Source organism: Enhydra lutris, unplaced genomic scaffold (genome assembly GCF_002288905.1).
Source record: "Enhydra lutris kenyoni isolate GAN:26980312 unplaced genomic scaffold, ASM228890v2 scaffoldscaffold39, whole genome shotgun sequence".
NCBI classification, from domain to species: Eukaryota; Metazoa; Chordata; class Mammalia; order Carnivora; family Mustelidae; genus Enhydra; species Enhydra lutris.
The window spans coordinates 5,555,621-5,579,121 of NW_019154123.1; the positions used below are offsets into that span (position 1 = coordinate 5,555,621).

Genomic DNA, 23,501 nt, shown 5'->3' on the forward strand with positions numbered 1-23,501 from the left:
CCTCCTGGAGGAGGAAGGTGAGTCTCCCCAGATCTACCACCCATGGGGTTCCTGCTTGAAGAGCAGTGGCCTGACTGTGCCTGAGATCATGGTTTAATGTAACCCTGAGCTGAGAGCACCTTGTTGCCTCCGTCTCTGCCACCAGCTTCCCTGCTCCAATACCTGGGAGCACTGCCACCCCTGGTCAGATCCCCCTGGTCTTTTGTGACCCTGTGGGTCCTGAGACCACACTGTCCCCACTTAGCCTCTGGAGCGATGTCCCTCAGTGGAGCAGACTTCTAGAAGTTCCGATTTTGTGCTCTGCTGCTCTGCCACTTGCCAGGAGCCGGCCCCTCCCCCCACCATCTATCTTCCCTTATATCACCTCAGATTCACTTCTCCACACGTCCTACCTTCCAGAAACTGGTTGCTTTTCTGTTCCTAGAATTGCTGCTATTCTTCTCTTTGATCTCCTGTTGAGTTTGTACGTGTTAAGAATGGTTTGATAACTATCTAGCTGAACTTCTGGGACCTGATGATATTTAGGTCTCCACTCCCCCACCATCTTGTCCCAGAATCTCGAAAATTGGCTCTTAAGAGAAATCTCAGGCAGCTGTCATGACCTAAGTAGATCGCTTTGTTCCACTACAGAAATACTTCTCTCTAAGAGATCTGACCTAGGGGTGCCTGGGTGGCTCAGTCATTAAGGATCTGCCTTAGGCTCAGGTCATTATCCCAGGGTTCCTGGGATCAAGCCCTGCATTGGGCTCCCTGCTCAGCAGGAAGTCTGCTTCTCCCTCTCCCACTCCCCCAGCTTATGTTCCCTCTCTTGCTGTGTCTCTCTCTGTCAAATAAATAGATAAAATCTTAAAAAAAAAAATTTAAAAAATATATGACCTAGACATCCAGACTCTCAGAATACTCTTTCTTCCAGGTGGAATTGGAAAATTACTGACAAACCTCAATTTATTGTTTTATCCACTTTATCCAAGAACTTGAAGCCATGTGCCCAAGATGATTCCTGCCAGGAATTGGGAGTACAGGAGTTTGAATTCCAGTGATCTGACTCTAGCCTCCTTATCTTTAACTATCACCCTACTAACACACAGCACTCTCTCTCATGTTTATAATGGGAGATAGAAGCACAAGAGAGACTAAGAAGCTTGCCTGAGTCATCACAGTGAGTCCCAAATGGTAAAAGTAGATTATCTTTTTAAAAAATCACATATATTTTTAAGTTTATTTATTTATTTATTTACTTACTTACTTATTTTTAGTAATCTTTATATCCAATATGGGGGTCGAACTCACAGCCTTGAGATCAAGAGTCACATGTTCAGGGTGCCTGGGTGGCTGACTTGGTTAAGTATCTGCTTTTGGGTCATGTCATGATCTCAGGATCTTGGGATTGAGTCGGGTTCCAGCTCAGGGAGGAATCTGCTTGTCCCCCTGCTTATGCTCTCTCTCAAATATATAAATAAAATCTTTTTTTTAAAGGGGCATATGCTCTTTGAACTGAGCCAGCCAAGTTCCCCCAAACTAGATTACCTAGTTGGATATGTGTGTAGGTCTTTCCTTTGTTAACCTCTTGATTTTTCTAAAATTCTCTTTGAATAGTTTCTCCTGTTCCCAGCTACACTACAGAGTAGTAAGGGGAGGTCAGTGTGGTGACAGAGGTGACCACTAAGAACCCTAGAAGGTAAAGGGGATCTTGAATAGTCTGGCCACCCAATCCCACTTGGAGACCATTCTCAATCTACAAACCCTTGAGATTAAAGTTTTATTTTATTTAAAAAAGGAAGTGACTTTTGTTTTGTTATCTTTTTTGTTTTGTTTTTTAGTACTAGCAACTATACTGTATATGAATATGATTCTAGGCAACATATAGTATTATGCCCATGATTGGAATTTCTGTATCATATGATAATTCTATTTTTAATTTTTTGAGGAAACTCCATACTGTTTTCCACAGTGGCTACACCAGTTTCATTCCCACCATCAGTGCATGAGGACTCCTTTTTCTCCACACTCTCTTGAATGCGTCTTATTTCCTGTGTGTGTGTGTGTGTGTGTGTGTGTGTCCATGTGTGTGTGTTTAACTATTCTGATAGATATGAGGTGATATCTCATTGTGGTTTTGACTTGTATTTACTTGATGACGAGTGATGTTGAGCATCTTTTCATGTGTCCACTGGTCAACTGTGTGTCTTCTTTGGAAAAATGTTTGTTCATGTGTTCTGCCCATTTTTAATTGCATTATTTGGGGTTTTGGTGTTGAGTTGTATTCCTTTGTATATTTTGGAATTTAACATTTATCAAATATGTCATTTACAAATATCTTCTCCCATTTCACAGATTGTCTTTTAGTTTTCTTGATTGTTTCCTTTGCTGTGCAGAAGCTTTTTATTTTGATATGGTTCCAATAGTTTATCTTTGCTTTTATTTCTCTTGCCTGAGGAGACATATCTAGAGAGAAATGGATTAAGGACCTAAATTTGAGACCTGAAACCATGAAAATCCTGAAAGAGAGCACAGGCAGTAATTTCTCTGATGTCAGCCATAGCAGCATTTCTCTAGATATGTCTCCTCAGGCAAGAGAAATAAAAGCAAAGATAAACTATTGGAACCATATCAAAATAAAAAGCTTCTGCACAGCAAAGGAAACAATCAAGAAAACTAAAAGACAATCTGTGAAATGGGAGAAGATATTTGTAAATGACATATTTGATAAAGTGTTAAATTCCAAAATATACAAAGGAATACAACTCAACACCAAAACCATATCTAGAGACATATCTAGAGAAATGCTGCTATGGCTGACATCAGAGAAATTACTGCCTGTGCTCTCTTTCAGGATTTTCATGGTTTCAGGTCTCAAATTTAGGTCCTTAATCCATTTCGAGTTCATTTTTGTGTATATTGTAAGAATGTGGTCCACTTTCATTCTTTTGGGTATTGCTGTCCAGTTTTCCCAACACCATTTGATGAAGAGACTGTCTTTTTCCCATTGCATGATCTTGCCTCCTTTGTCATAGATTAATTGACCACATAATCATGAGTTTATTTCTGAGTTCTCTATTCTGTTCTATTAATCTATGTGTCTGTTTTTGTGTTGGTACCATGCTGTTTTGATTACTATAGCTTTGTAGTATATCTTGAAATCTGGGATTGTGATACGTCCAGTTTTGTTGTTCTTTTTCAAGATTTCTTTGGCTATTTTGGATCTTTTGTTCCATACAAATTTTAGGATTATCTGTTCTAGTTCTGTGAAAAAATGCTATTGGTATTTTGATAGGGACTGCATTAATTCTGTAGATTGCTTTGGGTAGTATGGACATTTTAACAATATTTGTTCTTCCAATATGATCATGGCATATCTTTCCATTTGTTTGTGTCATCTTTAATTTCTTTCATTACTGTCTTATAGTTCTCAGAATATGGGTCTTTTACCTCCTTATGTTTATTCCTAGGTATTTTATTATTTTGGGTACAATTATAAATGGGATTGTTTCCTTAAATTTTTTTCCTACTACTCCATTATTAGCATATAGACATGCAACAGATTTGTGTATATTGATTTTATATACTGCAACTTTATTTAATTCATGTATCAGTTCTAATAGTTTTTTGGTAGAATCTTTAGGATTTTCTGTATATAGTATCATGTCACTTATAAATAGTGAAACGTTTACTTCTTCCTTACCAATTTGGATACCTTTTATTTCTTTTTCTTGTCTGAAAGACAAGCTTCATGGTGCATTTCAACAGACTTGACTTCAGTTGTAACATTGACTGGAGCAAAGGTGACCACCATGCCAGGTTTAAGAACACCAGTCTCCACTCGGCCCACAGGGACAGTGCCAATACCACCAATTTTGTAGACGTCCTGGAGAGGCAGACGCAAGGGCTTGTCAGTTGGACGAGTTGGTGGCAGAATGCAATCCAGAGCTTCAAGCAGTGTGGTTCCACTGGCATTCCCATCTTTACGGGTGACTTTCCATCCCTTGAACCAAGGCATGTTAGCACTTGGCTCCAGCATATTGTCACCATTCCAACCAGAAATTGGCACAAATGCTACTGTGTCGGGGTTGTAGCCAATTTTCTTAATGTAGGTGCTGACTTCCTTAACGATTTCCTCGTATCTCTTCTGGCTGTAGGGTGGCTCAGTGGAATCCATTTTGTTAACACCAACAATTAGTTGTTTTACACCCAGTGTGTAAGCCAGAAGGGCATGCTCACGGGTCTGCCCATTCTTGGAGATACCGGCTTCAAATTCACCAACACCAGCAGCAACAATCAGGACAGCACAGTCAGCCTGAGATGTGCCTGTAATCATGTTTTTGATAAAGTCTCTGTGTCCTGGAGCATCAATGATGGTCACGTAATACTTGCTGGTCTCGAATTTCCACAGGGAGATATCAATGGTGATACCACGTTCACGTTCAGCTTTCAGTTTATCCAAGACCCAGGCATACTTGAAGGAGCCTTTTCCCATCTCAGCAGCTTCCTTCTCGAATTTTTCGATAGTTCTTTTGTCGATCCCGCCACATTTGTAGATCAGATGACCAGTAGTGGTAGACTTGCCCGAATCTACGTGTCCGATGACAACAATGTTGATATGAGTCTTTTCCTTCCCCATTCTGGCTTAGGTTGAGCGGTGGTTTTCACGACACCTGTGTTCTGGCGGCAAACCCGTTGCGAAAAAGGTTTTTTTTTTTTTTTAAGGTAGGCTCCATGCTCAGCATGGAGCCCAATGTGGGGCTTGAACTTAAGACCCTGAGATCAAGACCTGAGTTGAGATCAAGAGTTGAATGCTTAGCCAACTGAGCCCTTAGGTGCCCCTGAAGAACTGACTTTTAAAATTATTTAAAAAATTTTTTTAAAGATTGTATTTATTTTTTAGAGAGAGAGAGAGCACACACATGAGAGAGAGTGAGAGCACAAGAGAGCAGGAGCAGGGGCAGGAGTGGGGGCAGGGGGAGAGGGAGAAGCAGGCTCCCGGCTAAGCAGGGAACCATATATGGGGCTAGATCCCAGGACCCTGGGATCATGACCTGAGCGGAAGGCAGACGCTTAACCTACTGAGCCACCCAGGCATCCCCTAAAATTGTATTTAATTTAAATATAGTCACAGCTGACGAGTGGCTACTATATTGGATGGCACAATTCTAAAGTATTTTTCAGTAAATATTTGTGTGGTTTCCAGAAAGAAGCCATGTCACATAATAAAGTGGCAGGCAAATTGTTTGCTGAGTTGTATGTAGATAACCTTAATTTGTAAAAAAATAAAAAATAAAAAAAATAAACTCAGTAGGTGGTTGCATTCTCTATAAAGAGTTTAAAAACAACAAAAGCTGGCTAAATGTCATCACTGTTTTTACTACCTTTACATGCTGACAATTCTAAGCAATGTCAGTTACAGAGTACTCCTCTTTGCCAGGGTGGACGGCAGTGGTTTCTGCTCTGCCCCCTTGGTAAACCAGCTCTTCTCCACAATACCTCACACGTATATAAGGACAAAAGAAAATCAAATGGATTAGTGTATGTGATGGCTATTAGAGTTATTCACAAATGAATGGTTCTTCCTCTCCTATCAGACACATGGTAAGATTTCACTTCCTTACCCCTTAATCTCAGACTTGCTTCTGAAAATCTCAGCAGAAGCACTAAAAGCCAGGGCATGCTATACTGTGCTCTCTTTGCCCTTTGCCTTGGGCACATGGCAATGTTCCAGATAGCAGCTACTCCAATAGCCTGGTTTCTAGAGAGGGAACCGTGATGAACCTTCATGATGAACCTAGTATGTGCAAGAAATAACCTTTTATTTTAAGCCACTGAGATTTGGGGGAATGCTTTTTACTATAGCTTAATCAAGTCTGCCTTACTGATACAATATACCTACTAATATCCCTTAGCAATTTCAGAATTTAGAGATGAAATCACAGCTCAGAATCAAAAGGATAAAATGAACAGTTGAGTTTCCAGAAATTACTCTATAGAAAGTCACCTTCAATAATATTTTTATTTGGGGCGCCTGGGTGGCTCAGTGGGTTGAAGCTTCTGCCTTCGGCTAGGGTCATGATCCCGGGGTCCTGGGATCGAGCCCTGCATCAGGTTCTCTGCTGAGCAGGGAGCCTGCTTCCCCCCTCTCTCTGCCTGCCTCTCTGCCTACTTGTGATCTCTGTCAAATAAATAGATAAAATCTTAACAAAAAAAATCTTAAAAAAAAAAAAGAATATTTTTATTCCAGGGCACCTGGGTGGCTCAGTTGGTTAAGCGACTGCCTTGGCCTCAGGTCATGATCCTGGAGTGACGGAATCAAGTCCCACATCGGGCTCCCTGCTCGCCAGTGAGTCTGCTTCTCCCACTGACCTCTCTCCTCTCATGCTCTCTCTCTCTCTCTCTTTCTAAAAAATAAATAAGAAAAATACTTTAAAAAATATTTTTATTCCAATATAATTAACATATAGTGTTATATTAGTTTCAGGTATACAATATAGTGATTCAACAATCCTATACTCAATTCTCATTACAGTAAGTGTACTTTTAATCCCCTTCACCTATTTCACTCATCCCCCCCATGGTTCTCCCCTCTGGTAACCACCAGTTTGTTCTCTGTATTTGAGTTTGATTTTTTTCCTTTTTCTCTTTATTTGTTTCTTAAATTCCATATATGAGTGAAATCATATGGTATTTGTCTTTCTCTGACTTATTTCACTTAGCATTATACCCTCTAGATCCATCCATGTTATTGCAAATGACAATAATTCATTCTTTTTTATGGCTGAATAATATTCCATTGTGTACGTTTATATACAACCTGTTCTTTATTAATTCATCTATCAATGGACACTTGGGTTGCTTCCATATCTTGGCTATGTTAAGTAACGCTACAATAAACCTAGGGGTGTATATATCTTTTCAAATTAGTGTTTTCATTTTCTTTGTGTAAATACCCAGGGGTGGAATTTCTAGGTCATATGGTAATTCTATTTTTTCACTTTTTGAGGAAACTCCATACTGTTTTCCCTACAGTGGCTACACCAGTTTGCATTCCCAACAACAGTGCATGAAGAGTCCTTTTTCTTTCTTTCTTTCTTTTTTTTTTAAGATTTTATTTATTTATTTGACAGAGAGAGACACAGCGAGAGAGGGAACACAAGCAGGGGGAATCAGAGAGCGAGAAGCAGGCTTCCTGCCAAGTAGAGAGCCCACTGCAGGGCTTGATCCCAGGACCCTGGGATCATGACCTGAACCAAAAGCAGCAACTTAACAACTGAGCCACCCAGGTGTCCCTGAGGATTCCTTTTTCTCCACACCCTCCCTAATGTTTCTTGTGTTCCTGTGTTATTTTAGCCATTCTGACAGGTGTGAGGTGAAACCTCACTGTGGTTTTGATTTGCATTTACTTGATGGTAAGCGATGCTGAGCATCTTTTCATCTGTCCATTGGCCATCTATGTGTCTTCTTTGGAGAAATGTTTGTTCATGTCTTCTGCCCATTTTTAATTGCATTATTTGGGGTTTTTTTCAGTGTTGAGTTGTACAACTTCTTTATATATTTCAGATATTAATCACTTATCAGATAGAGCATTTGCAAATGGCTTCTTCCATTCTGTAGGTTGTCTTTTATTTTCTTGATTGTTTCCTTTGCTATGCAGAAGCTTTTTATTTTGATGTAATCCCAATACTTTATTTTTGCTTTTGTTTCCCTTGCCTGAGGAGACATATCTAGAAGAATGTTGCTAAGGCCAATGTCAAAAATTACTGCCTATTCTCTCTTCTAGGATTTTCATGGTTGCAGGTCTCACATTTAGGTCTTTTATCAATTTTGAGTTTATTTTTGTGTATGGTGTGGGAAACTGGTCCAGCTATAAGTTGTTTTGCTTTTTTAAAAGATTTTATTTATTTGACAGAGAGACACAGAGAGAAAGGGAACACAAGCAGGGGGAATGGGAGAGGAAGAAGCAGGCTTCCTACCAAAGAGGGAGCTCAATGTGGGGCTCCATCCTAGGACCCTGGGATCATGACCTGAGCTGAAGGCAGCCGCTTAACAACTGAGCCATAAGAGCAGAGTAATGATGGTTAGCAATGAGCTAGCAACCACCCTCCATTTAATATAGTATGGATTCTGATAGAAAAATGGACAAAAGCTTATAAAGAAAGGTCACTGTAAAGCAAACATAAGGCTTTTTTTTTTAAGGCCAACATTTTTTTTTTTTTTTAAGATTTTATTTATTCATGTGACAAGACAGAGCGGGGAGAGAGAGAGAAAGAGAGAGACAGGCAGGCAGAGGGAGAAAGACTCCCTGCTGAGCAAGGAGTCAAATGCAGGACTCCATCCCAGGATCCGGGGATCATGAACGGAAGGCAGAGGCTCAACCAACTGAGCCATCCAGGCGCCCCCAAACATAAGACTCTTATGAATAAGGCTCAACTTTACTTATTGAATTAGTTAGGGTCAAGCTAGGCTAGGTTGCCATAAGAATGAACACAACTAACACAGCAGCTTAACACAAAATATTCTCACTTGTCCAGTCTGATAGGGATTGAGCAGTTTTCTTCCATCTTGTAGCTATGCTATTTGGATTATTGGCCTCCACTGGTATACCAACCCTTGTCTTGGAAGAAGTAATAAATCATTTGTGTTCATTCCAAGAATGTGATAAAACTCCTACCTAGGGGTGCCTGGGTGGCTCTGTGGATTAAAGCCTCTGCCTTCAGCTCGGGTGATGATCCCAGGGTCCTGGGATCGAGCCCTGCATCGGGCTCTCTGCTTGGCAGAGAGCCTGCTTCCTCCTCTCTCTCTGCCTGCCTCTCTGCCCACTTGTGATCTCTGTCAAATAAATAAATAAAATCTTAAAAAAAAAAAAAAAAAAACAACTCCTACCTAAATGTATAAAGGATCAGGAAAACACAGTTTAGGTATGTCCAGAGGGAAAAAAAGGCTATGATGCGTACATGGCTTTGCCTCTGCCACATTCTTAAGTGCAAAAATGAAACTAGGTAAGAATACCATTTTTCCTATCAGATTGGCAGAGCAGAATCTCTGCCAATAGTTTTTAACTGCCATTCTACTTCTAGGAATTTATCCTACAGATATACTGATATATGAAAAAAATTTTTGTAAAAGCAACAGACTGTAAGTAATTTTAAATGTTCTTTGTAAGTGGCCACATCAAATTATGATGCATCCATTATGATGGAATACCATACTGTCATAAAAAAGAATGAGGAAGTGCTTCACGAAGTGATATAGAACAAGCTTCTGTAACTAAATGAAAAAAATCAGTATTAACATTTGGGTAAAAAAAGTATTTTTTGTGCATGTATGAATCTCCTGATGAAAATCCAAAAAAACTGATCGGATTGTCTCCAGAGGGGACCTGAGGAGACTTTTACTGCCAACCTTAATTGTACCTTTTGAATTTTTAGACATGTCAATGTATTAACTAATCAAAATTTTAACTTAATCTTGTCGGGAGGATATGAATTCAGCCAGCCACTTTGTGACCTTGAGCAAGTTGCTTCATCTTTAGGTCTGTGTGCTCATCAGCAGAAGAGAGTTATTATTAGTACAACCTGCGTTTGTGGGGTTGTGAGAAGCCAACTGCTCTATTTCTAAAGAAAATTTCAATTGATTTGGGTGTTTTTTAATCACACTTAGAAACACTGATGTAAACAAGAGCTTGTTGGATTGTCAGGAAAGCCTCTAAAGTGACATATAAGATCTGGGAGTTTTCTCATCACGAAGGCATTAGGAGAGTGCTTGGCTTGTCTGAGAACAGCAAAGACGCTGCAGTATCAAAAGGAGAGTAGGACATGAATTCAGTGGTGGGGAAGTGGGCAAAGATCACATAAGTCATCTAGGACTTCAGCTTCCAGCACTAGACTGACAACACTTAAATAGCTACAGTATGGACAGCAAACTATAGGGTACCAAGAATAGAAGCAAGCCCTTTTTGGAAATAAGGAACACTGACCTTTAGCTTGAACCCTCCCCATTGTCTCTTTCCCAAATTAGCGTTGTTTGAAAAAAACATTTAAATGGGTTTTTTCTAATTCACGCAAGGACCAAAGAACCAAGAAGAAAAAATTCTCAAGACTAAATACTATACATTTTATTTTCTCTCAAAGTGACTGTTTCTGCCATTACAATTTTTTGTAGGTTAGGGTGTTTGGCTTGCTTATTAGCATTAGATGACAAAAGATAACAGGTCCATTTTAGTTTAATAAACATTTATTCCTTTAGTTGAACAACCTCTACACACAAAATATATATATGGTTTAGGATCTTTTTGAGTGGAAAAGGAATTTAGGTCTCAAGAGGTTTTGAGTCTTTTTCTGGATATCATTTAACTGAGCCTAAGACCCCTTAAAAAAATATAAAAACTGGTTCAAGGAAACCAGCAATTAGATTTTGAAATCAAACTATGGATTAAGTTAGCAAACTTAAAAATGGGGCAATTCCTCTCCTGTAGTTCCTACACACCCAAATTCAACCTGGAAAACAAAAACCTCATCTACTGGAAGACAAAATGGACACAGAATAGTGGTATACTTAACATCAAGGTGGGCACAATTGATGGACTGGCAGATTTTGAGGGGTTTAAGGATGAGAAAAATGACTGGGGTAACACATGTAGGATTAGATTGGAAACTATAAACTTGTATTGACACCAACTACATGACTTTTCTCAATAGCCTATGGGAATGTTTAAGTGGGTTGACCCAAGATGACTTAGGACTTGGAATGAGCAATGACATACTTTTAAAGCCAACCCCATTTTTTCTCCTGAGGTGGCTAGTGGATTCATAAAGGTCACAAAGACCATGGATAAAGTATTTAAGATTCTAATCAAAGCCAACTTTAATTTTTTATCCTCACACTTGAAAGGTTATCTGAGGGCCACCAGTTTCCCAATTCTAGCACTAATTACTAGCTTACGTATCTTAGTCTTCTCATCTACCTAATGTTCTATTTCCATCAGTTTTCATAGAGACCATTAACTAACCGCTTTGCAGGAAATTCAGGATTCTACAGATCCTACGGAGTCATGGGATACAACTAGGAGCCTCCACATTTTATGTTAACTTCAACAGTCCTGTGGAGACCAGGCAATTTTGCTTTGGTTAAGCAGGATGTATTTTCATTTTTAAAAGAACCCTCCTGTATCAGGTAGGTTTATTCAATTCTCTTAAAAAATTGGTGGGATTCTTCTGGATTCTTTTTAAGTACCCTTTCCAAAGCAACAGTTACATAATTGGAATATTGGATTCAATATAAAAAATGTAGTTCCTAGTTAATGCTGTTTGCATATGATCATGATTAAAGATTAGGATAGTCATCACATTTCCAAGCAAGATCCAGTTTTAAAAGTTTCTTCTTTCCAAACCCCTAATAACAGCCATTTGAGAGTAAACCAGAGCATTACATCACCCCAATGAAGCTGTAGGTTTCGTTACATGCACCAACAAATCTACATGGCTAGCTTATGCATTCCACTTTTACAGAATTTATTTTATACCTATTATACCAAACAGTATTTTAAACACTGACATATAAACTCCCTAATAAGATAAAGCAAAGACAAAAGTGTTTATCTTATTAGAAACAAGATACACCATCACTTATAGTCTTCAAACATTATTGCACTTTAACTTTCATAATTTGACAATGCATTCATGGAACAATGTGCAGACAACTAAATTTAACAGACAAATTAAAGAACACTTTTAAGCAGACATGACTGTCCTAAATTGTTTATTAGGTAAGAATTTTACAAACATTACTTTGATTAGCGGTAACGGTGGAGCTGGAGAGTATTGCGTCTTCTCCATGCCGCACGGCGAGAACCACCAATAGTGTGGTGGAACTTGTGACCCTTTCCAAGGCCACGGCTCTTTCGGCCTGCAGATGTTAGCCCTCGCATCTCCCTGTGCTTGTGGACTGGTTTGGTGATCCACTGGGTGTCAGGATTTCTTCTGATAGCTTTATGGAATGGATCAATGAGGATAACCTCAAAGAATTTGTATGTGGAATCTTCACCAACCCAGTAAGAATTCAAGACTCTTAGAGCCCCACAGTGACGTCCAGCTCGCTCCTGTAACAGGAAAAAAAAGACTCAAGGTCAGCCTATTTCCCACAGTAGAAAATTAAAAAGCATCCCCTTTAGTTTACCATACCAGACAACAAACTGACTAGGGCTGTTCACTTAGCTACCTGAATATTTACTAAGCATCTTCCCTGAAGCTAGGACCCCAAATATGAGTAAGACTTACTACAATAAACACATGAAACATTCTTATTTGAAACCACTGCCTATTATCACCCTCTCCTTGACCAAGGCACAAATGTTAGTAATATCTAAGAAAATTTAGGAACCTAGTCCTTTTCTAAGACAACTGAGGGATCAGTGAACTTTTCATACAAAACCTTAATAATGAGTGTATTATTTTAGGCTTTGCATGGTCACAATGGTCTTTTTAATATAAAATGTCTTTGTCTTTTAAAAATAAAAAATTTTCAGTTTACAGAAGGCAACAAACCCTTGTTTGTCAACCTCTGGGAGAGAGCACAGCTTCATTTACTAACCCAGAAAGACAACTTAGAACTGAATATCCGAAATCAGCCATATGAATAAATGCACAGATTCTATACACCTGGGGAGATATGTTCTTAAAGGCAAAGTTTAGGGGCGCTTGGGTGGCTCAGTAGGTTAAAGCATCTGACTTCAGCTCATGTCATGATCCCAGGGTCCTGGGATCAAGCTCCACATCAGGCTCTCTGATCAGCAGGGAGCCTGCTTCCCCCTCCTCTATCTCTGCCTACTTGTGATCTCTGTCAAATAAATAAATAAATGAATAAATTCTTAAAAAAAAGACAAAGTTTACTTCCCTTCAAAAGCTTAGGTTTCAAGGCTCACACTAACCTTAAAACACGTTCCATTACACACAAGCAAAGACACATTAATAACAAAGACTATGACTTTGACAGCAACACTTTACAAAGGTGCTCAAATTCTTCTCCACCATCTCCAGATGACTGATACAACTGCTGAAAAATCACTTACCTCTGCAACAGACTGAAGGCTTCGTGCAAACTTTAGCTGATTAACACCATGATGGACAGGCTTGCCGTAGGTAGCACCCTTAGGAACTGGGCGTTTGCGGCCACCACGACGCACACGAATCCGATATATGACATAACCTATACAAACACATTTACAGTGGTCTTATAAAAGCCAGACGGATGAAGACTCAGTAACTTGCTACTAAATGCTGCAATGTCGAATGTATTTTGGACTGTAAGGCAACTACTATATACCTGAAGATAAAATAAATTACCACTTAAGACTTACTCTAAAAACACACACATTCCAGTGTTTTTCGAAGTACTTTGTGACACAAGAAGAATAACTTCTCATTCCCATTCTACACGGAGCCATAGTATCTCTAAATACCAGTCTTCTAGCATTTCCCCAGGAACACAATTTTATCCAAGGATCCATACAGAGACCACTCACCTTGCTTGGCCTTGTACCCCAGCCTGCGTGCTTTATCGGGCCGGGTTGGGCGGGGGGCCCTGTGGAGCGCAGAGAGCTGGCGGTACTGCCAGCAGCGCACCCTGAGAAGAAAGCGCATTACATCGGACTGCTTCTTCCTCCATAGCTCCTGGATGTACTTGTAAGCGCCCATCTTGGCCTACCTTTGAGCTTAAAAAAAAAAAATCATGCATTTAAAATATGAGACGATCGCGTCCGTCCATCTTAGTTCCCCACCAGCCACAAGAAAACCACTGAAGCTGAAAACGGATCTCCATGAGCTGCAGGGAATAGCTGCGCCCTAGCAAAACAGCTCTGTCACCTCTGCGACTCTAGCGCGGAGCCGCCCAAGAAGGGTCTCGGTACTTTTTTGTTTGATGAATGAATGGCACCAGACCTGAGCACTGAGGAGGGCCGCTGAATGCGGCAGTCGGCGTCCCCTATGGCCTGGCCTGCAAAGAAACCTCGCCGATACCATAGGGAAAGGTGCTGCGGCCGTTATCCCCGAAGGATAAGTCTCGAGGAAAATCCATTACTGCACTCAATCCACAGGCCTCGCTTTAGGACCCTCTAGGCCCGGGCTTCCTTTCCTCAGCCCCATGCTTCCTTTTCATTCACGTTACAGGGCCCGCTCGAATTCGCGCCGCCATCACATCACCACCCCAGCCCGCCCCGGGAGCCGCCTCTCCAAGCCCGCGCAGCCCCGCACCCTGATCGAACTCGCGCCGCACAGGAGACAGAAGGAACTCCAAGGACGCAGGGTCCCCGAGTCTGGATGGCTGAAGCGAACGGAGATGAGCGGCGGATGCAGCAGCGAATACCACCAACACAGCCTACCTGATGGCTGCCGCCCGACGGAAAGGAAAGAGCCTTTCTCCCACAATCCCTTTTGGGCTCCTCCCCCTCAGCGGCGAGCCTCTTTCCGGTGGAAAGCTTCGGGTCTCACGGCCTCATGGGACATGTAGTTCCGGCAGCGAGCCTGGTGGGCGGAGTTCGGCCCGGATTGGACGCAGCCTCCCTTATTATCCCGCCCCTCTGGACCTCAGGATTTGAGTTTAAGACGCAGGGGCGGCTTGGTGAGGCCTCGGCTGGCCGGCGTCCGCAACGGTCTTGAATCCGGGAGGAGGCAAGTTGGGGCCGGGGCTCACGTGGCCGAAACGGGTCGTGGAGCCGCTCTGCCAGAGCACCGCGTCTTTGGAGCCTGTGGAGGTGTTAAGGTTTGTGTCTTGAGGTACAGGGAACAGCTTAACGCGCCGCAGGCTCCTCACCTGGGGAGTCGCGGCGGCTACCCCAGTGCGGCGCTATCTATCCCCCTTATCCCACTAGCTGCACCCCAGCAAGCCAAATAACACGCGCGTGCTGTCAGGGCTTCACGGGTGGGGGCGCGCGCCCCGCCTTCGGGCTTCAGCCTCTGCAGGCCCGGGCTCCGAGGGATTTTACCCTAAAGTAGGGTCGGAGGGTGGGGAACTGGGGGGCTAGGGAGGGGTGCGCGGGTGGCTCGGCGCCTTTCCATTTTCGTGCCTTTCCTGCCGACTTGGTCCCAGATTTGCTACGTCAGAACCAGTTTTTTTTCCCCCCCCCCAAGAAAGGCAAAATATTTTTATGCCAAGACCTGGTTTGCAGGTGCGAGTGTTTGGGGAAGAAATAACGAGAAAATGCTGGCGTTTTGGGTTGAGTTCTTTTATTGAGAAACAGTTAACCAGTTTTTTGCGTCTCCAGAATATTTTCATTTTTGATGCAGTCATGTAGTTTACCTTCTAACTTATTAGCGGGGTTTTCCCCTATTTTCCTTTTTTTTTTTTTTTTTTTTTTTTTTTTTAAATTGTAGCTTTACCATTGCAGGAATCCTCACATGGTTCATTGATTTATTCAGCAGATATTTATGAAATGCCTAATACGTGCCAGGTAGTGTCCCAACTGCTGGGGATGCAGCAATAGTGAACGCAGAAATTCTAGCTTTCTTGGAAATGGGCAACAAACATAAATAAGATATATATTATCTTATATATATATATGTTATATATTATCATATAGATATATATTATCTTAGATATATATGTTATGTATTGTCATATATATATATACATGTTCGGTAAAAAGTACTAAAGACAAACGTTAAGGGGAGAGAAAGGATAGTGTTGGCGTGGGGGTGGGGTCAGAATTTTGGATGAAATATTCAGGATTAGTCTTCTTGAGAAATAACATTTGAGGAAAAAAACCCGGAAGGATGTGAACCTTGGAGATTTGGGCTGATTTCAGTCAAAAGGAAAATTGCCAAGGCTAGAGTATGCCTTAATTCAGACAGAAACAGCAAGGAGGCAGTGTGGCAGGAATGAACCGTAAGGGAAACTAGCAGATGACAGGAGAGCGATGGAGGTTCTTAAGTTTTCACACTGCCTGAGATCAAAAACTATTGGAAGATTTTAAGCAGAAGGGTGACTTCTTGTGACTTACATTTTTAAAGGATTATTGGGATTGCAGTTTTGAGCCCAAAAACAGGGGAAAATTTGAAACAGAGAGACTAGGAAGTTTTATTAGTTTCTTTTTGCTAATTACAGCAAACTTACTGGCTTAAAATATCACAAATATGTTGTCTTACACAGGTCAGAAATCTCTGTAGGCTAAAATCAGATTGCTGTGTTCCTTTTAGAGAAGCTAGGGGAGAATCCATTTGCTTGCTTTTTCCACTTTTTTTTTTTTTTTTTTTTTTTTAAGATTTTATTTATTTATATGAGAGGAGGGGGTAGGGACCAGTGCAGGGAGAGGAGCAGAGGGAGAGAGATAAGCCGATTCCACATTGGAGGGCAGAGCGGGTTGAGGGGCCAGTCCAACGATCCTGAGACCATGACCCTAGCCAAAACCAAGAGTGAGATGCTCAACCAACCGAACCACCCAGGTGCCCCTGCTGTTCCCAGCTTTTAGAGGCCACCAGCATTCTTTGGCTCCTGACCCCTTCGTTCATTTTCAAAGCCAGCAGTATAGCATCTTTGTATTCTGTTTCTCTTTCTGACACACTTCTCTCCTTATAAAGATACATGTGATTACACTGGGTCTACCCAGATAGTCCAGTATAGTCTCCCCATCTCAAGGGTCTTAATCACAGCTGCAAAGCTCCTGGTACTTTGTAAAATAAAATACTCACAGGTTTTGGGGATTATCACATAGACATCCTTGAGAGACCAGGTAAGAGAAGTTGGTGCCTCTGATCACTTCATTAGTGGACCTGGTAAGTAAGTGGTCCAGTCCTGGATGTGTTCCAAAGGTGGTGGCTTTACTGGTGGATCAGATGTGGGGTACCAAAAAAAAAAAAAAAAAAGAGTCAATGATTGGCTATAAAATAATTAATTAATTAAAAAAATAAAGGGATGCCTGGCTGTTTCAGTCGGTAGAGCATATGACTTTTTCTTTTTTAAGGTTTTATTTATTTATTTGACAGTGAGATCACAAGTAGGCAGAGAGGCATGCAGAGAGATGGGGGAAGCAGGCTCCCTGCTGAACAGAGAGCCCAATTTGGGGCTCGATCCCAGGACCCTGGGATCGTGACCTGAGCCGAAGGCAGAGGCTTAACCCACTGAGCTACCCAGGTGCCCCTAGAGCATGTGACTCTTGATCTCAGGGTCGAGTTCGAACCACATGTTGGGCATAGAGATTACTTTAAAAAAAAAATGACTACAAAGTTGGATGAATCATTTGGAAAGGAGTTCTGGCAATGCAAATAATTGCTGCTAATTCCTTAATTAGTTTTTGCCGTTTTGTTTCTTCCTTTGCAATTTGCAGTTTCTTAGTAGTTTTGCAAGATTTGGATTGGTATTTTCAATTGACTCTGAGATTGCTGAGGACGGGTATCATTTCTGGTTTTGCCCTCCTACTTTGTCCCTCATGAGTGGCATTATGGTAAGACCTCAGTAAATATTTAATGAGTAAAAGAATGGTAGGGTAGAATCTGCTCATTATATTTTATTATGTGCAGTATTGTTTACAAAACCTTTTAAATGTATGTTTATGTAAAATTTCATATATGGATAAGTGTTGCACACAGTACCTGATGTTTGCATAAATAAATACACAGTGTAAAAATTTTCTCCATGTGAGGCTTCATAATATGATTATAACATCTCTCTGTGATGTTGTTTCAGTATGAATATTGTTTTAGTAGCATAAAAAAAAAGTTGTGTTTAACTTCTAAAAGTAGAGTGATTTCTTTAGAAAAACAGAAGTACTGGCAGTTTCGAGCAGCTGTTTCTGATAGCTCTTTAAAGGGGTTATTGACCAAGCTCAGTGTTTTCCACAGGAATGGATCAAGTCATGTTTTTATTCTCTAGAAACATCATTGATTAGCCTGGAAAGCAAAGCAATATGCAGTTAAGACTGCATTGGATTTTGCCTGTTAAGCCTGTCCTCTCAAGTCATTTATATCAGATGAGGATTAATAGGTCACAGATTGAATTTTATTGTTCAGCAGTTACTTAGGGTAGGGACTGTACTAAGTAGTTCTAACTAGTGCTTTACAGTAAACACTAACTGGGGTGCCTGGCTGGCTCAGTTAAGTGTCTAACTCTTCAGCCCAGTTCTTGATCTCAGGGTTATGAGTTCAAGCCCTGCATTGGGCTCAATGCTGAGTGTGGAGGCTACTAAAAAACATTAGATACTATTCAAAAAAATTAATACTTTCATTAGCAGGTTGTTAACCTTCAGTTTTAGGTAATATTGTTTCCCACTTGACAACGACTTAGAACCTAGAATGTTTCAGCTGTGCTTTGATTAATCATATTTATCCTTTCATCTTTGTTTTGTTTTTAATGGTATAAAATATTTAACATGGATTATTCTGTTTTATCTTGCTTCTTTCCTTATGAAATACCATAAAATCCTTACCAAGTGTTTGAGTACCCTCTGTTCAATTATTTTTACTGTTTGCCTTTGATGGAGATTCTCTGATAGACTAAAACAACTCCCCCAGTTTATTTATACACACACATACACTAAAAGTAGTGTGTACCTTCAACACACTTCATCTGCTACTCCTATTATCAGTGAGTGATCAAAGTATAATTGTATGCCACTTTTAGTTATGTATATAGTTTTTAAAGATCTTATTTATTTATTTGACAGAGAAAGACACAACAAGAGAGGGAACATAAGCAGTGGGAGTGGGAGATGGAGAAGCAGGCTTCCCGAGGAGCAGGGAGCCCAATGCGGGCTCAATCCCAGGACCCTGGGACCATGACCCAAGTTGAAGGCAGATGCTTAACGACTGAGCCACCTAGGTGCAGCAGTAGTATGCCACTTGTAAAGCAAGTATATTAAGACCACTTCCTAAGAGTGGAGTATTCGATTGGGATTTCTCAGGATTCTGTTGGTTTCAGCATTTTCCCAGTTTGCTGGAGTCCCCAGAACTCATATTTGCCTCTCTTTTATGGGGAGTCTATTGCTGTTAATAATTGGGGTGTTTTTTTCTTTTAACTATCTGGTTCACTTAACTGCAACATGTACCTGCCCTTTGTGTTTATTTGAAGATTGATAGGATATGTGGTAAAGGGGCATTTTCTTATTGAACAGGAAAAGAAGAGAAGGTAAGGTATTTAGAAATTCTGCAGGGACTAAGACATTTTCAGAGGATGGGAAGTAACAATAGAAAAATTAGAATTTAGATTCCAGTAGCAACCTTTACTGACAACGGAATTGCTCTATGCTGCCATCATTTTTCTTATCTGACAGATTTCTTTTTCATCCTTTTGGTTGGTGGCATGTGGTTAAGTGGCAACTTCCTTTAAATTTTAACTGTTATCATTAAAAATGCTTTGAAAGAAAGATTCAATGATATCATAAACTTATAGGAGATCACAAAATGCAAAAAGGGTAGAATCCTACAATCAATGAGATGACATTAGATTAATCATAAATTCAGGTGTAGAAAACCTTTTGAAATAGTCCATAGCTGCTGACATAGGAGATGTCATACCATAGATGATCAGTGTGTCACAGAGCTCTCCTCTTACAAATAAAGGCTGAGAATTTTTCTATTGCAGTTATGTTGAAAATATATTTTTAAAAATGGTGCCTGGCTGGATCAGTTGGTAGAGCATGCGACTCTTAATCTCGGGGTCATGATTTTGAGTCCCACATTGGGTATAGAGATTACTTTAAAAATTTAAAAATTAAATATATATGTATTTGTGTGTGTGTGTCCCTTAAGAGAAGTAGTTCTCATAGAAATAAGTGATAAATATTCTTGGGAAGATTTGGAAGGATCCCAAGCATGCCACCAGGAAATAATGGCTACATTGCATTAAGTGATGATTATTTCTCTACTGGTAAAATGTACTGTACTGCTCTGGAAATGAGTGCTGTGTTATTACTGTGCTGCAATAAATTGTAGCAATAAAATTTTTCCTGTCAGTAGATTGGTGTTGTGGCTAATTTGGGTTATAAAAATTACAGACTTTTGGGGGCACCTGGGTGGTTCAGTCAGTTAAGCATCTGCCTTTAGCTCAGGTCATGATCGTAAGGTCCAGGGATTCAGCCCCCCATTGGGCTTCCTGCTCAGCGGGGAATCTGCTTCTGCCTTTTCCTCTGCCTACCGCTCCCCCTGCTTGTTCTCTCTCTCTCTTTCCGTCTGTCAAATAAGTAAATAAAATCTTTTTTTTTTTTTAAGATTTTATTTATTTATTTGACAGAGAGATCACAAGTAGGCAGAGAGGCAGGGGGGGGGGGGGGGGGAAGAAGGCCCCCCACCGAGCAGAGAGCCTGCCGCGCGGGGCTCTGAGATCATGACCTGATCCGAAGGCAGAGGCTTAACCCACTGAGCCACTCAGGCACCCAATAAATAAAATCTTAAAAAAAAAAAAAGCATGACTCAAAAAGAAGCATGAAAAAGAGAGCCCAGTTTTTCACTCTCCTGAGAAAAGACGGGTGGCATTGATAGCATTAATGTTTCTCTAAAAAATCATGTCCATTCTCTACAAATTTTTGTCTTCATGCCTCCTTAAATTTTTGTTTGAATGTTGGGTTTTTTCCAGGTAAATATTGATGAGCAGGTAGTGTCTTTCAAGGATTGGTTTCATCTAGGATTTGATTTAGATTCCTGTAGACTTAGTGTTGAAATATTCTTTGAATAAAAATTTTTTTTTAAATAAACATGTATTTGTATCTACATGTATTCTTGTGCTTATCTAGATTACCTCTGCAAAAATGTGTAAGAAACTGGTAACACTGATTGCTCTAAGGGAGCAAATGGGAGACTAGGAATGGAGTTTGGAAGGCTATGCCTTATTGTATATATCCTTTTTTATTTTTGGCATTTCCCCCTGCATATGTATGACTTATTTAAACATAGAAAAAAGGAAAAACGGTTGATTCAAACAGTATACAGTTTCACAGATCTTTTATTCTTTTCACAGTGGCATATCCTGAGAGAAGATGGGAAAGGGCTGCAAGGTTGTGGTTTGTGGCTTGTTATCTGTGGGGAAAACGGCAATTTTGGAGCAGCTTCTTTATGGGAATCATACTATTGGTAAGATTATTTTTCTCTAGTTTCTCTGTAGGTTCTGGGAACTGTTCAGGGTCTTTTGTTGCCATGCTAACCTAAAGATGGGTAATGGTACCAAAAGTGAAGTATAATCCATAAGGACTAAAGGGTTGAAGTCAACAGAAACTGAAAGGCAGGGGAAGTAGGGGAGAGAAAAAAATAATATTTGTCATGGAAATTCAAGAGTATTTGCTGTAAGTTACAATAGGTAAGAAAACAAATGTGTGTGTGCATATGTGGTTTTCTGTGTATTTGCATAATAAATAGTGGTCTTGGAGTCCTAGAATCACTGATCTAAGAATACGCTGAACAATGATCTGTCATTCAAGTTTCAAACAGGACTTTCCAATTCTGCTATAAAAGTTTTAAAAATGGAAGAAACTCTTATTTGCTCTAATATGACCTAATTTTGTGAATTGGATTATCACATTCATTTTTCCATTCATTGAGTTAAATAATTAGTAATACTTGCTGTATGATACAGGCTGTAATGAGACCTTTTGAAAGTGCAGAATTGAAGAAGACCACATCTCTGTCTTTTTAAAAAAAGATCATCATTTAGTAAGGAATATAGACACTACAAGTTAGAATGAAATGAGGTTTGTTAGATAAGTGGAACCATGGATCTTCAAAGTATTTATCTCTAGCAAGTAGCTCAGAGCACATTTCTTTTATTGACCCATCTTGATTAGCTCTGCTTCTCTTTCAGCTTCCCAAAATAATAGTTAACAATTTTGGTTAAATCCGTATTTGGTTTTTATTATGATGCCAGTGCCTACAGTTCTCAAACTTTTGGTTTCAGAATCCCCCTGTCACAAATGCTGCACTATGATTTCTCCCCCCTCCCTTTTTTTTTCTCTTTAGAGATGGGGGAAGGGAATAAGGGCGAGGGAGAGACAAAATCTTAAGCAGGTTCCAGGTGGTGCTCCATCTCACAACTCTAGGATCATGACCTGAGCCAAAATCAAGAGTCAGATGCTTAACCGACTGAGCCACCCAGGGCCCCTGCACTATTGATTCTTAATTTTTTTTACCTCCCAATTCTAATTTATGCCTGTGCAAAAATAAGTTATGTTCAGGGGATAAAATCTCTTTATCCTCTTAAAACCCCAAACAGGTTTTATGTATGTAGGCTTTATCATTCAATATTTTTACTGTGTTAGAAATTAAAACTGAGGAATTTTTAAAAATACTCATTTATTGCTTAAAATAATAAACATGTTATATGCTAAGATAACATTTTTATGAAAAGTAATTATATTTTCAAAAAAGTGAGAGAATGAGCATTGATTTACATTTTTTGAAAATCTAATGTTCAGCTTACTAGAAGGCAGCTGGATTATCATATCTACTTGCTTTTGTATTTAATCAGTTGTGGTATTTTTTTTTAGTTGAAATATATGAATAAAACCTGCCTCACACAGATAAATCATTGGAAGAAGTAGGAGTATGTTATAGCCTTTCCAGATAATTGTGGGTATTCTTTGCTATTTCACTAAAACTCAATAAGTGATATTTACTTAAAGCTTGTTGGAAACCACATTAGTAAACTTTTCTTATTCTATTAAAGTAAAACCTCATTGATCCATCTTGAACTATAAATGGGATTTTTACCCAGTACTGGTTTTTAAACATCATAAATTGTGCGTTTGAAAAATATTGGCTCACTGAGATAAGCAGATCTTCCAAATAACATTTATTAATATCATCACCAGTCTTATCAGTATTAAGAAGCTATCAAGTTCGTGGTGATGGGTACAATTCTCATTTTCACTCAAAAGCTCAAATTTTATCATTGACAACAAATATTGCCAGTTATATTTCTCAAAAATGATAAGCTCCCCTTATTCATTTTTAGAAAACATCTATCGGGGCGCCTGGGTGGCTCAGCGGGTTAAAGCCTCTGCCTTCGGCTCAGGTCATGATCCAGGGTCCTGGGATCGAGCCCCACATGGGGCTCTTTGCTCGGCGGGGAGCCTGCTTCCCCCTCTCTCTCTCTGCTTGTCTCTCTGCCTACTTGTGATCTCTGTCTGTCAAATAAATTAAAAAAAAAAAAATCTTAAAAAAAAAAAAAAAAGAAAACATCTATCAAATACCCCAAATAACATAGTTTTCCTGTCCTTCCTTCTTTAAAAAAAAAATTGGCTAGTTCAATCTGCAACTTAAACACAAGAGCTTTTCCTCCAATTACCACAATTCATCATGCAGAATACTTTATGCATTAATGACACAGAATATTTAAAAATGTAAATGTGTATACTCAAGATTTGAGATTTAATAAAATAAGTAAATTTTTACTGATTTGTCAAGGACATTCTTTTTTTTTTTTTTTTTTAAAGATTTTTTTATTTATTCATTTGACAGATAGAGATCACAAGTAGGTAGAGAGACAGGCAGAGAGAGAGGAGGAAGCAGGCTCCCCGCTGAGCAGAGAGCCCGATGTGGGGCTTG

General features: G+C 39.9%; 3 protein-coding genes across 10 annotated transcripts in view; 1 reads left to right on the top strand and 2 right to left on the bottom strand.

Annotated features, from left to right (window-relative positions):
• Positions 1–3,697: 3,697 nt before the first annotated feature.
• On the bottom strand, positions 3,698–4,687 carry LOC111154954 (putative elongation factor 1-alpha-like 3). Its single transcript, XM_022514918.1, has one exon. The coding sequence runs from the start codon at positions 4,616–4,618 to the stop codon at positions 3,698–3,700; it is 921 nt and encodes a 306-aa protein (XP_022370626.1). The 5' UTR covers positions 4,619–4,687.
• A 6,791-nt stretch (positions 4,688–11,478) lies between these two features.
• On the bottom strand, positions 11,479–14,414 carry LOC111155115 (ribosomal protein L15). 4 transcript variants are annotated; one of them, XM_022515175.1, is made up of 4 exons: positions 14,360–14,414; positions 13,505–13,693; positions 13,052–13,188; positions 11,479–12,082 (listed from the first exon to the last, which is right to left on the bottom strand). In XM_022515175.1, the coding sequence occupies exons 2-4, from the start codon at positions 13,674–13,676 to the stop codon at positions 11,777–11,779; spliced, it is 615 nt and encodes a 204-aa protein (XP_022370883.1). In that variant the 5' UTR covers positions 13,677–13,693; positions 14,360–14,414; the 3' UTR covers positions 11,479–11,776. The 4 variants fall into 4 exon arrangements, with proteins under 4 accessions (XP_022370883.1, XP_022370886.1, XP_022370884.1 ...); XM_022515178.1 differs by having other exon boundaries at positions 13,505–13,682; positions 14,360–14,397; XM_022515176.1 differs by having other exon boundaries at positions 13,505–13,686; positions 14,360–14,393.
• Positions 14,415–14,653: 239 nt separating this feature from the next.
• Positions 14,654–23,501, top strand: part of LOC111155125 (NFKB inhibitor interacting Ras like 1) — a 38,753-nt gene continuing 29,905 nt past the window's right edge. For 4 of the 5 annotated variants that reach the window (XM_022515191.1, XM_022515188.1, XM_022515190.1 and 1 more), the window contains exons 1-2: positions 14,654–14,739; positions 20,923–21,035. In XM_022515191.1, the coding sequence (XP_022370899.1) occupies positions 20,942–21,035 (94 nt within the window). In that variant the 5' untranslated portion in view covers positions 14,654–14,739; positions 20,923–20,941. The remainder of the gene's footprint in view (positions 14,740–20,922; positions 21,036–23,501) is intronic. The other variant, XM_022515193.1, reaches the window with a different exon arrangement.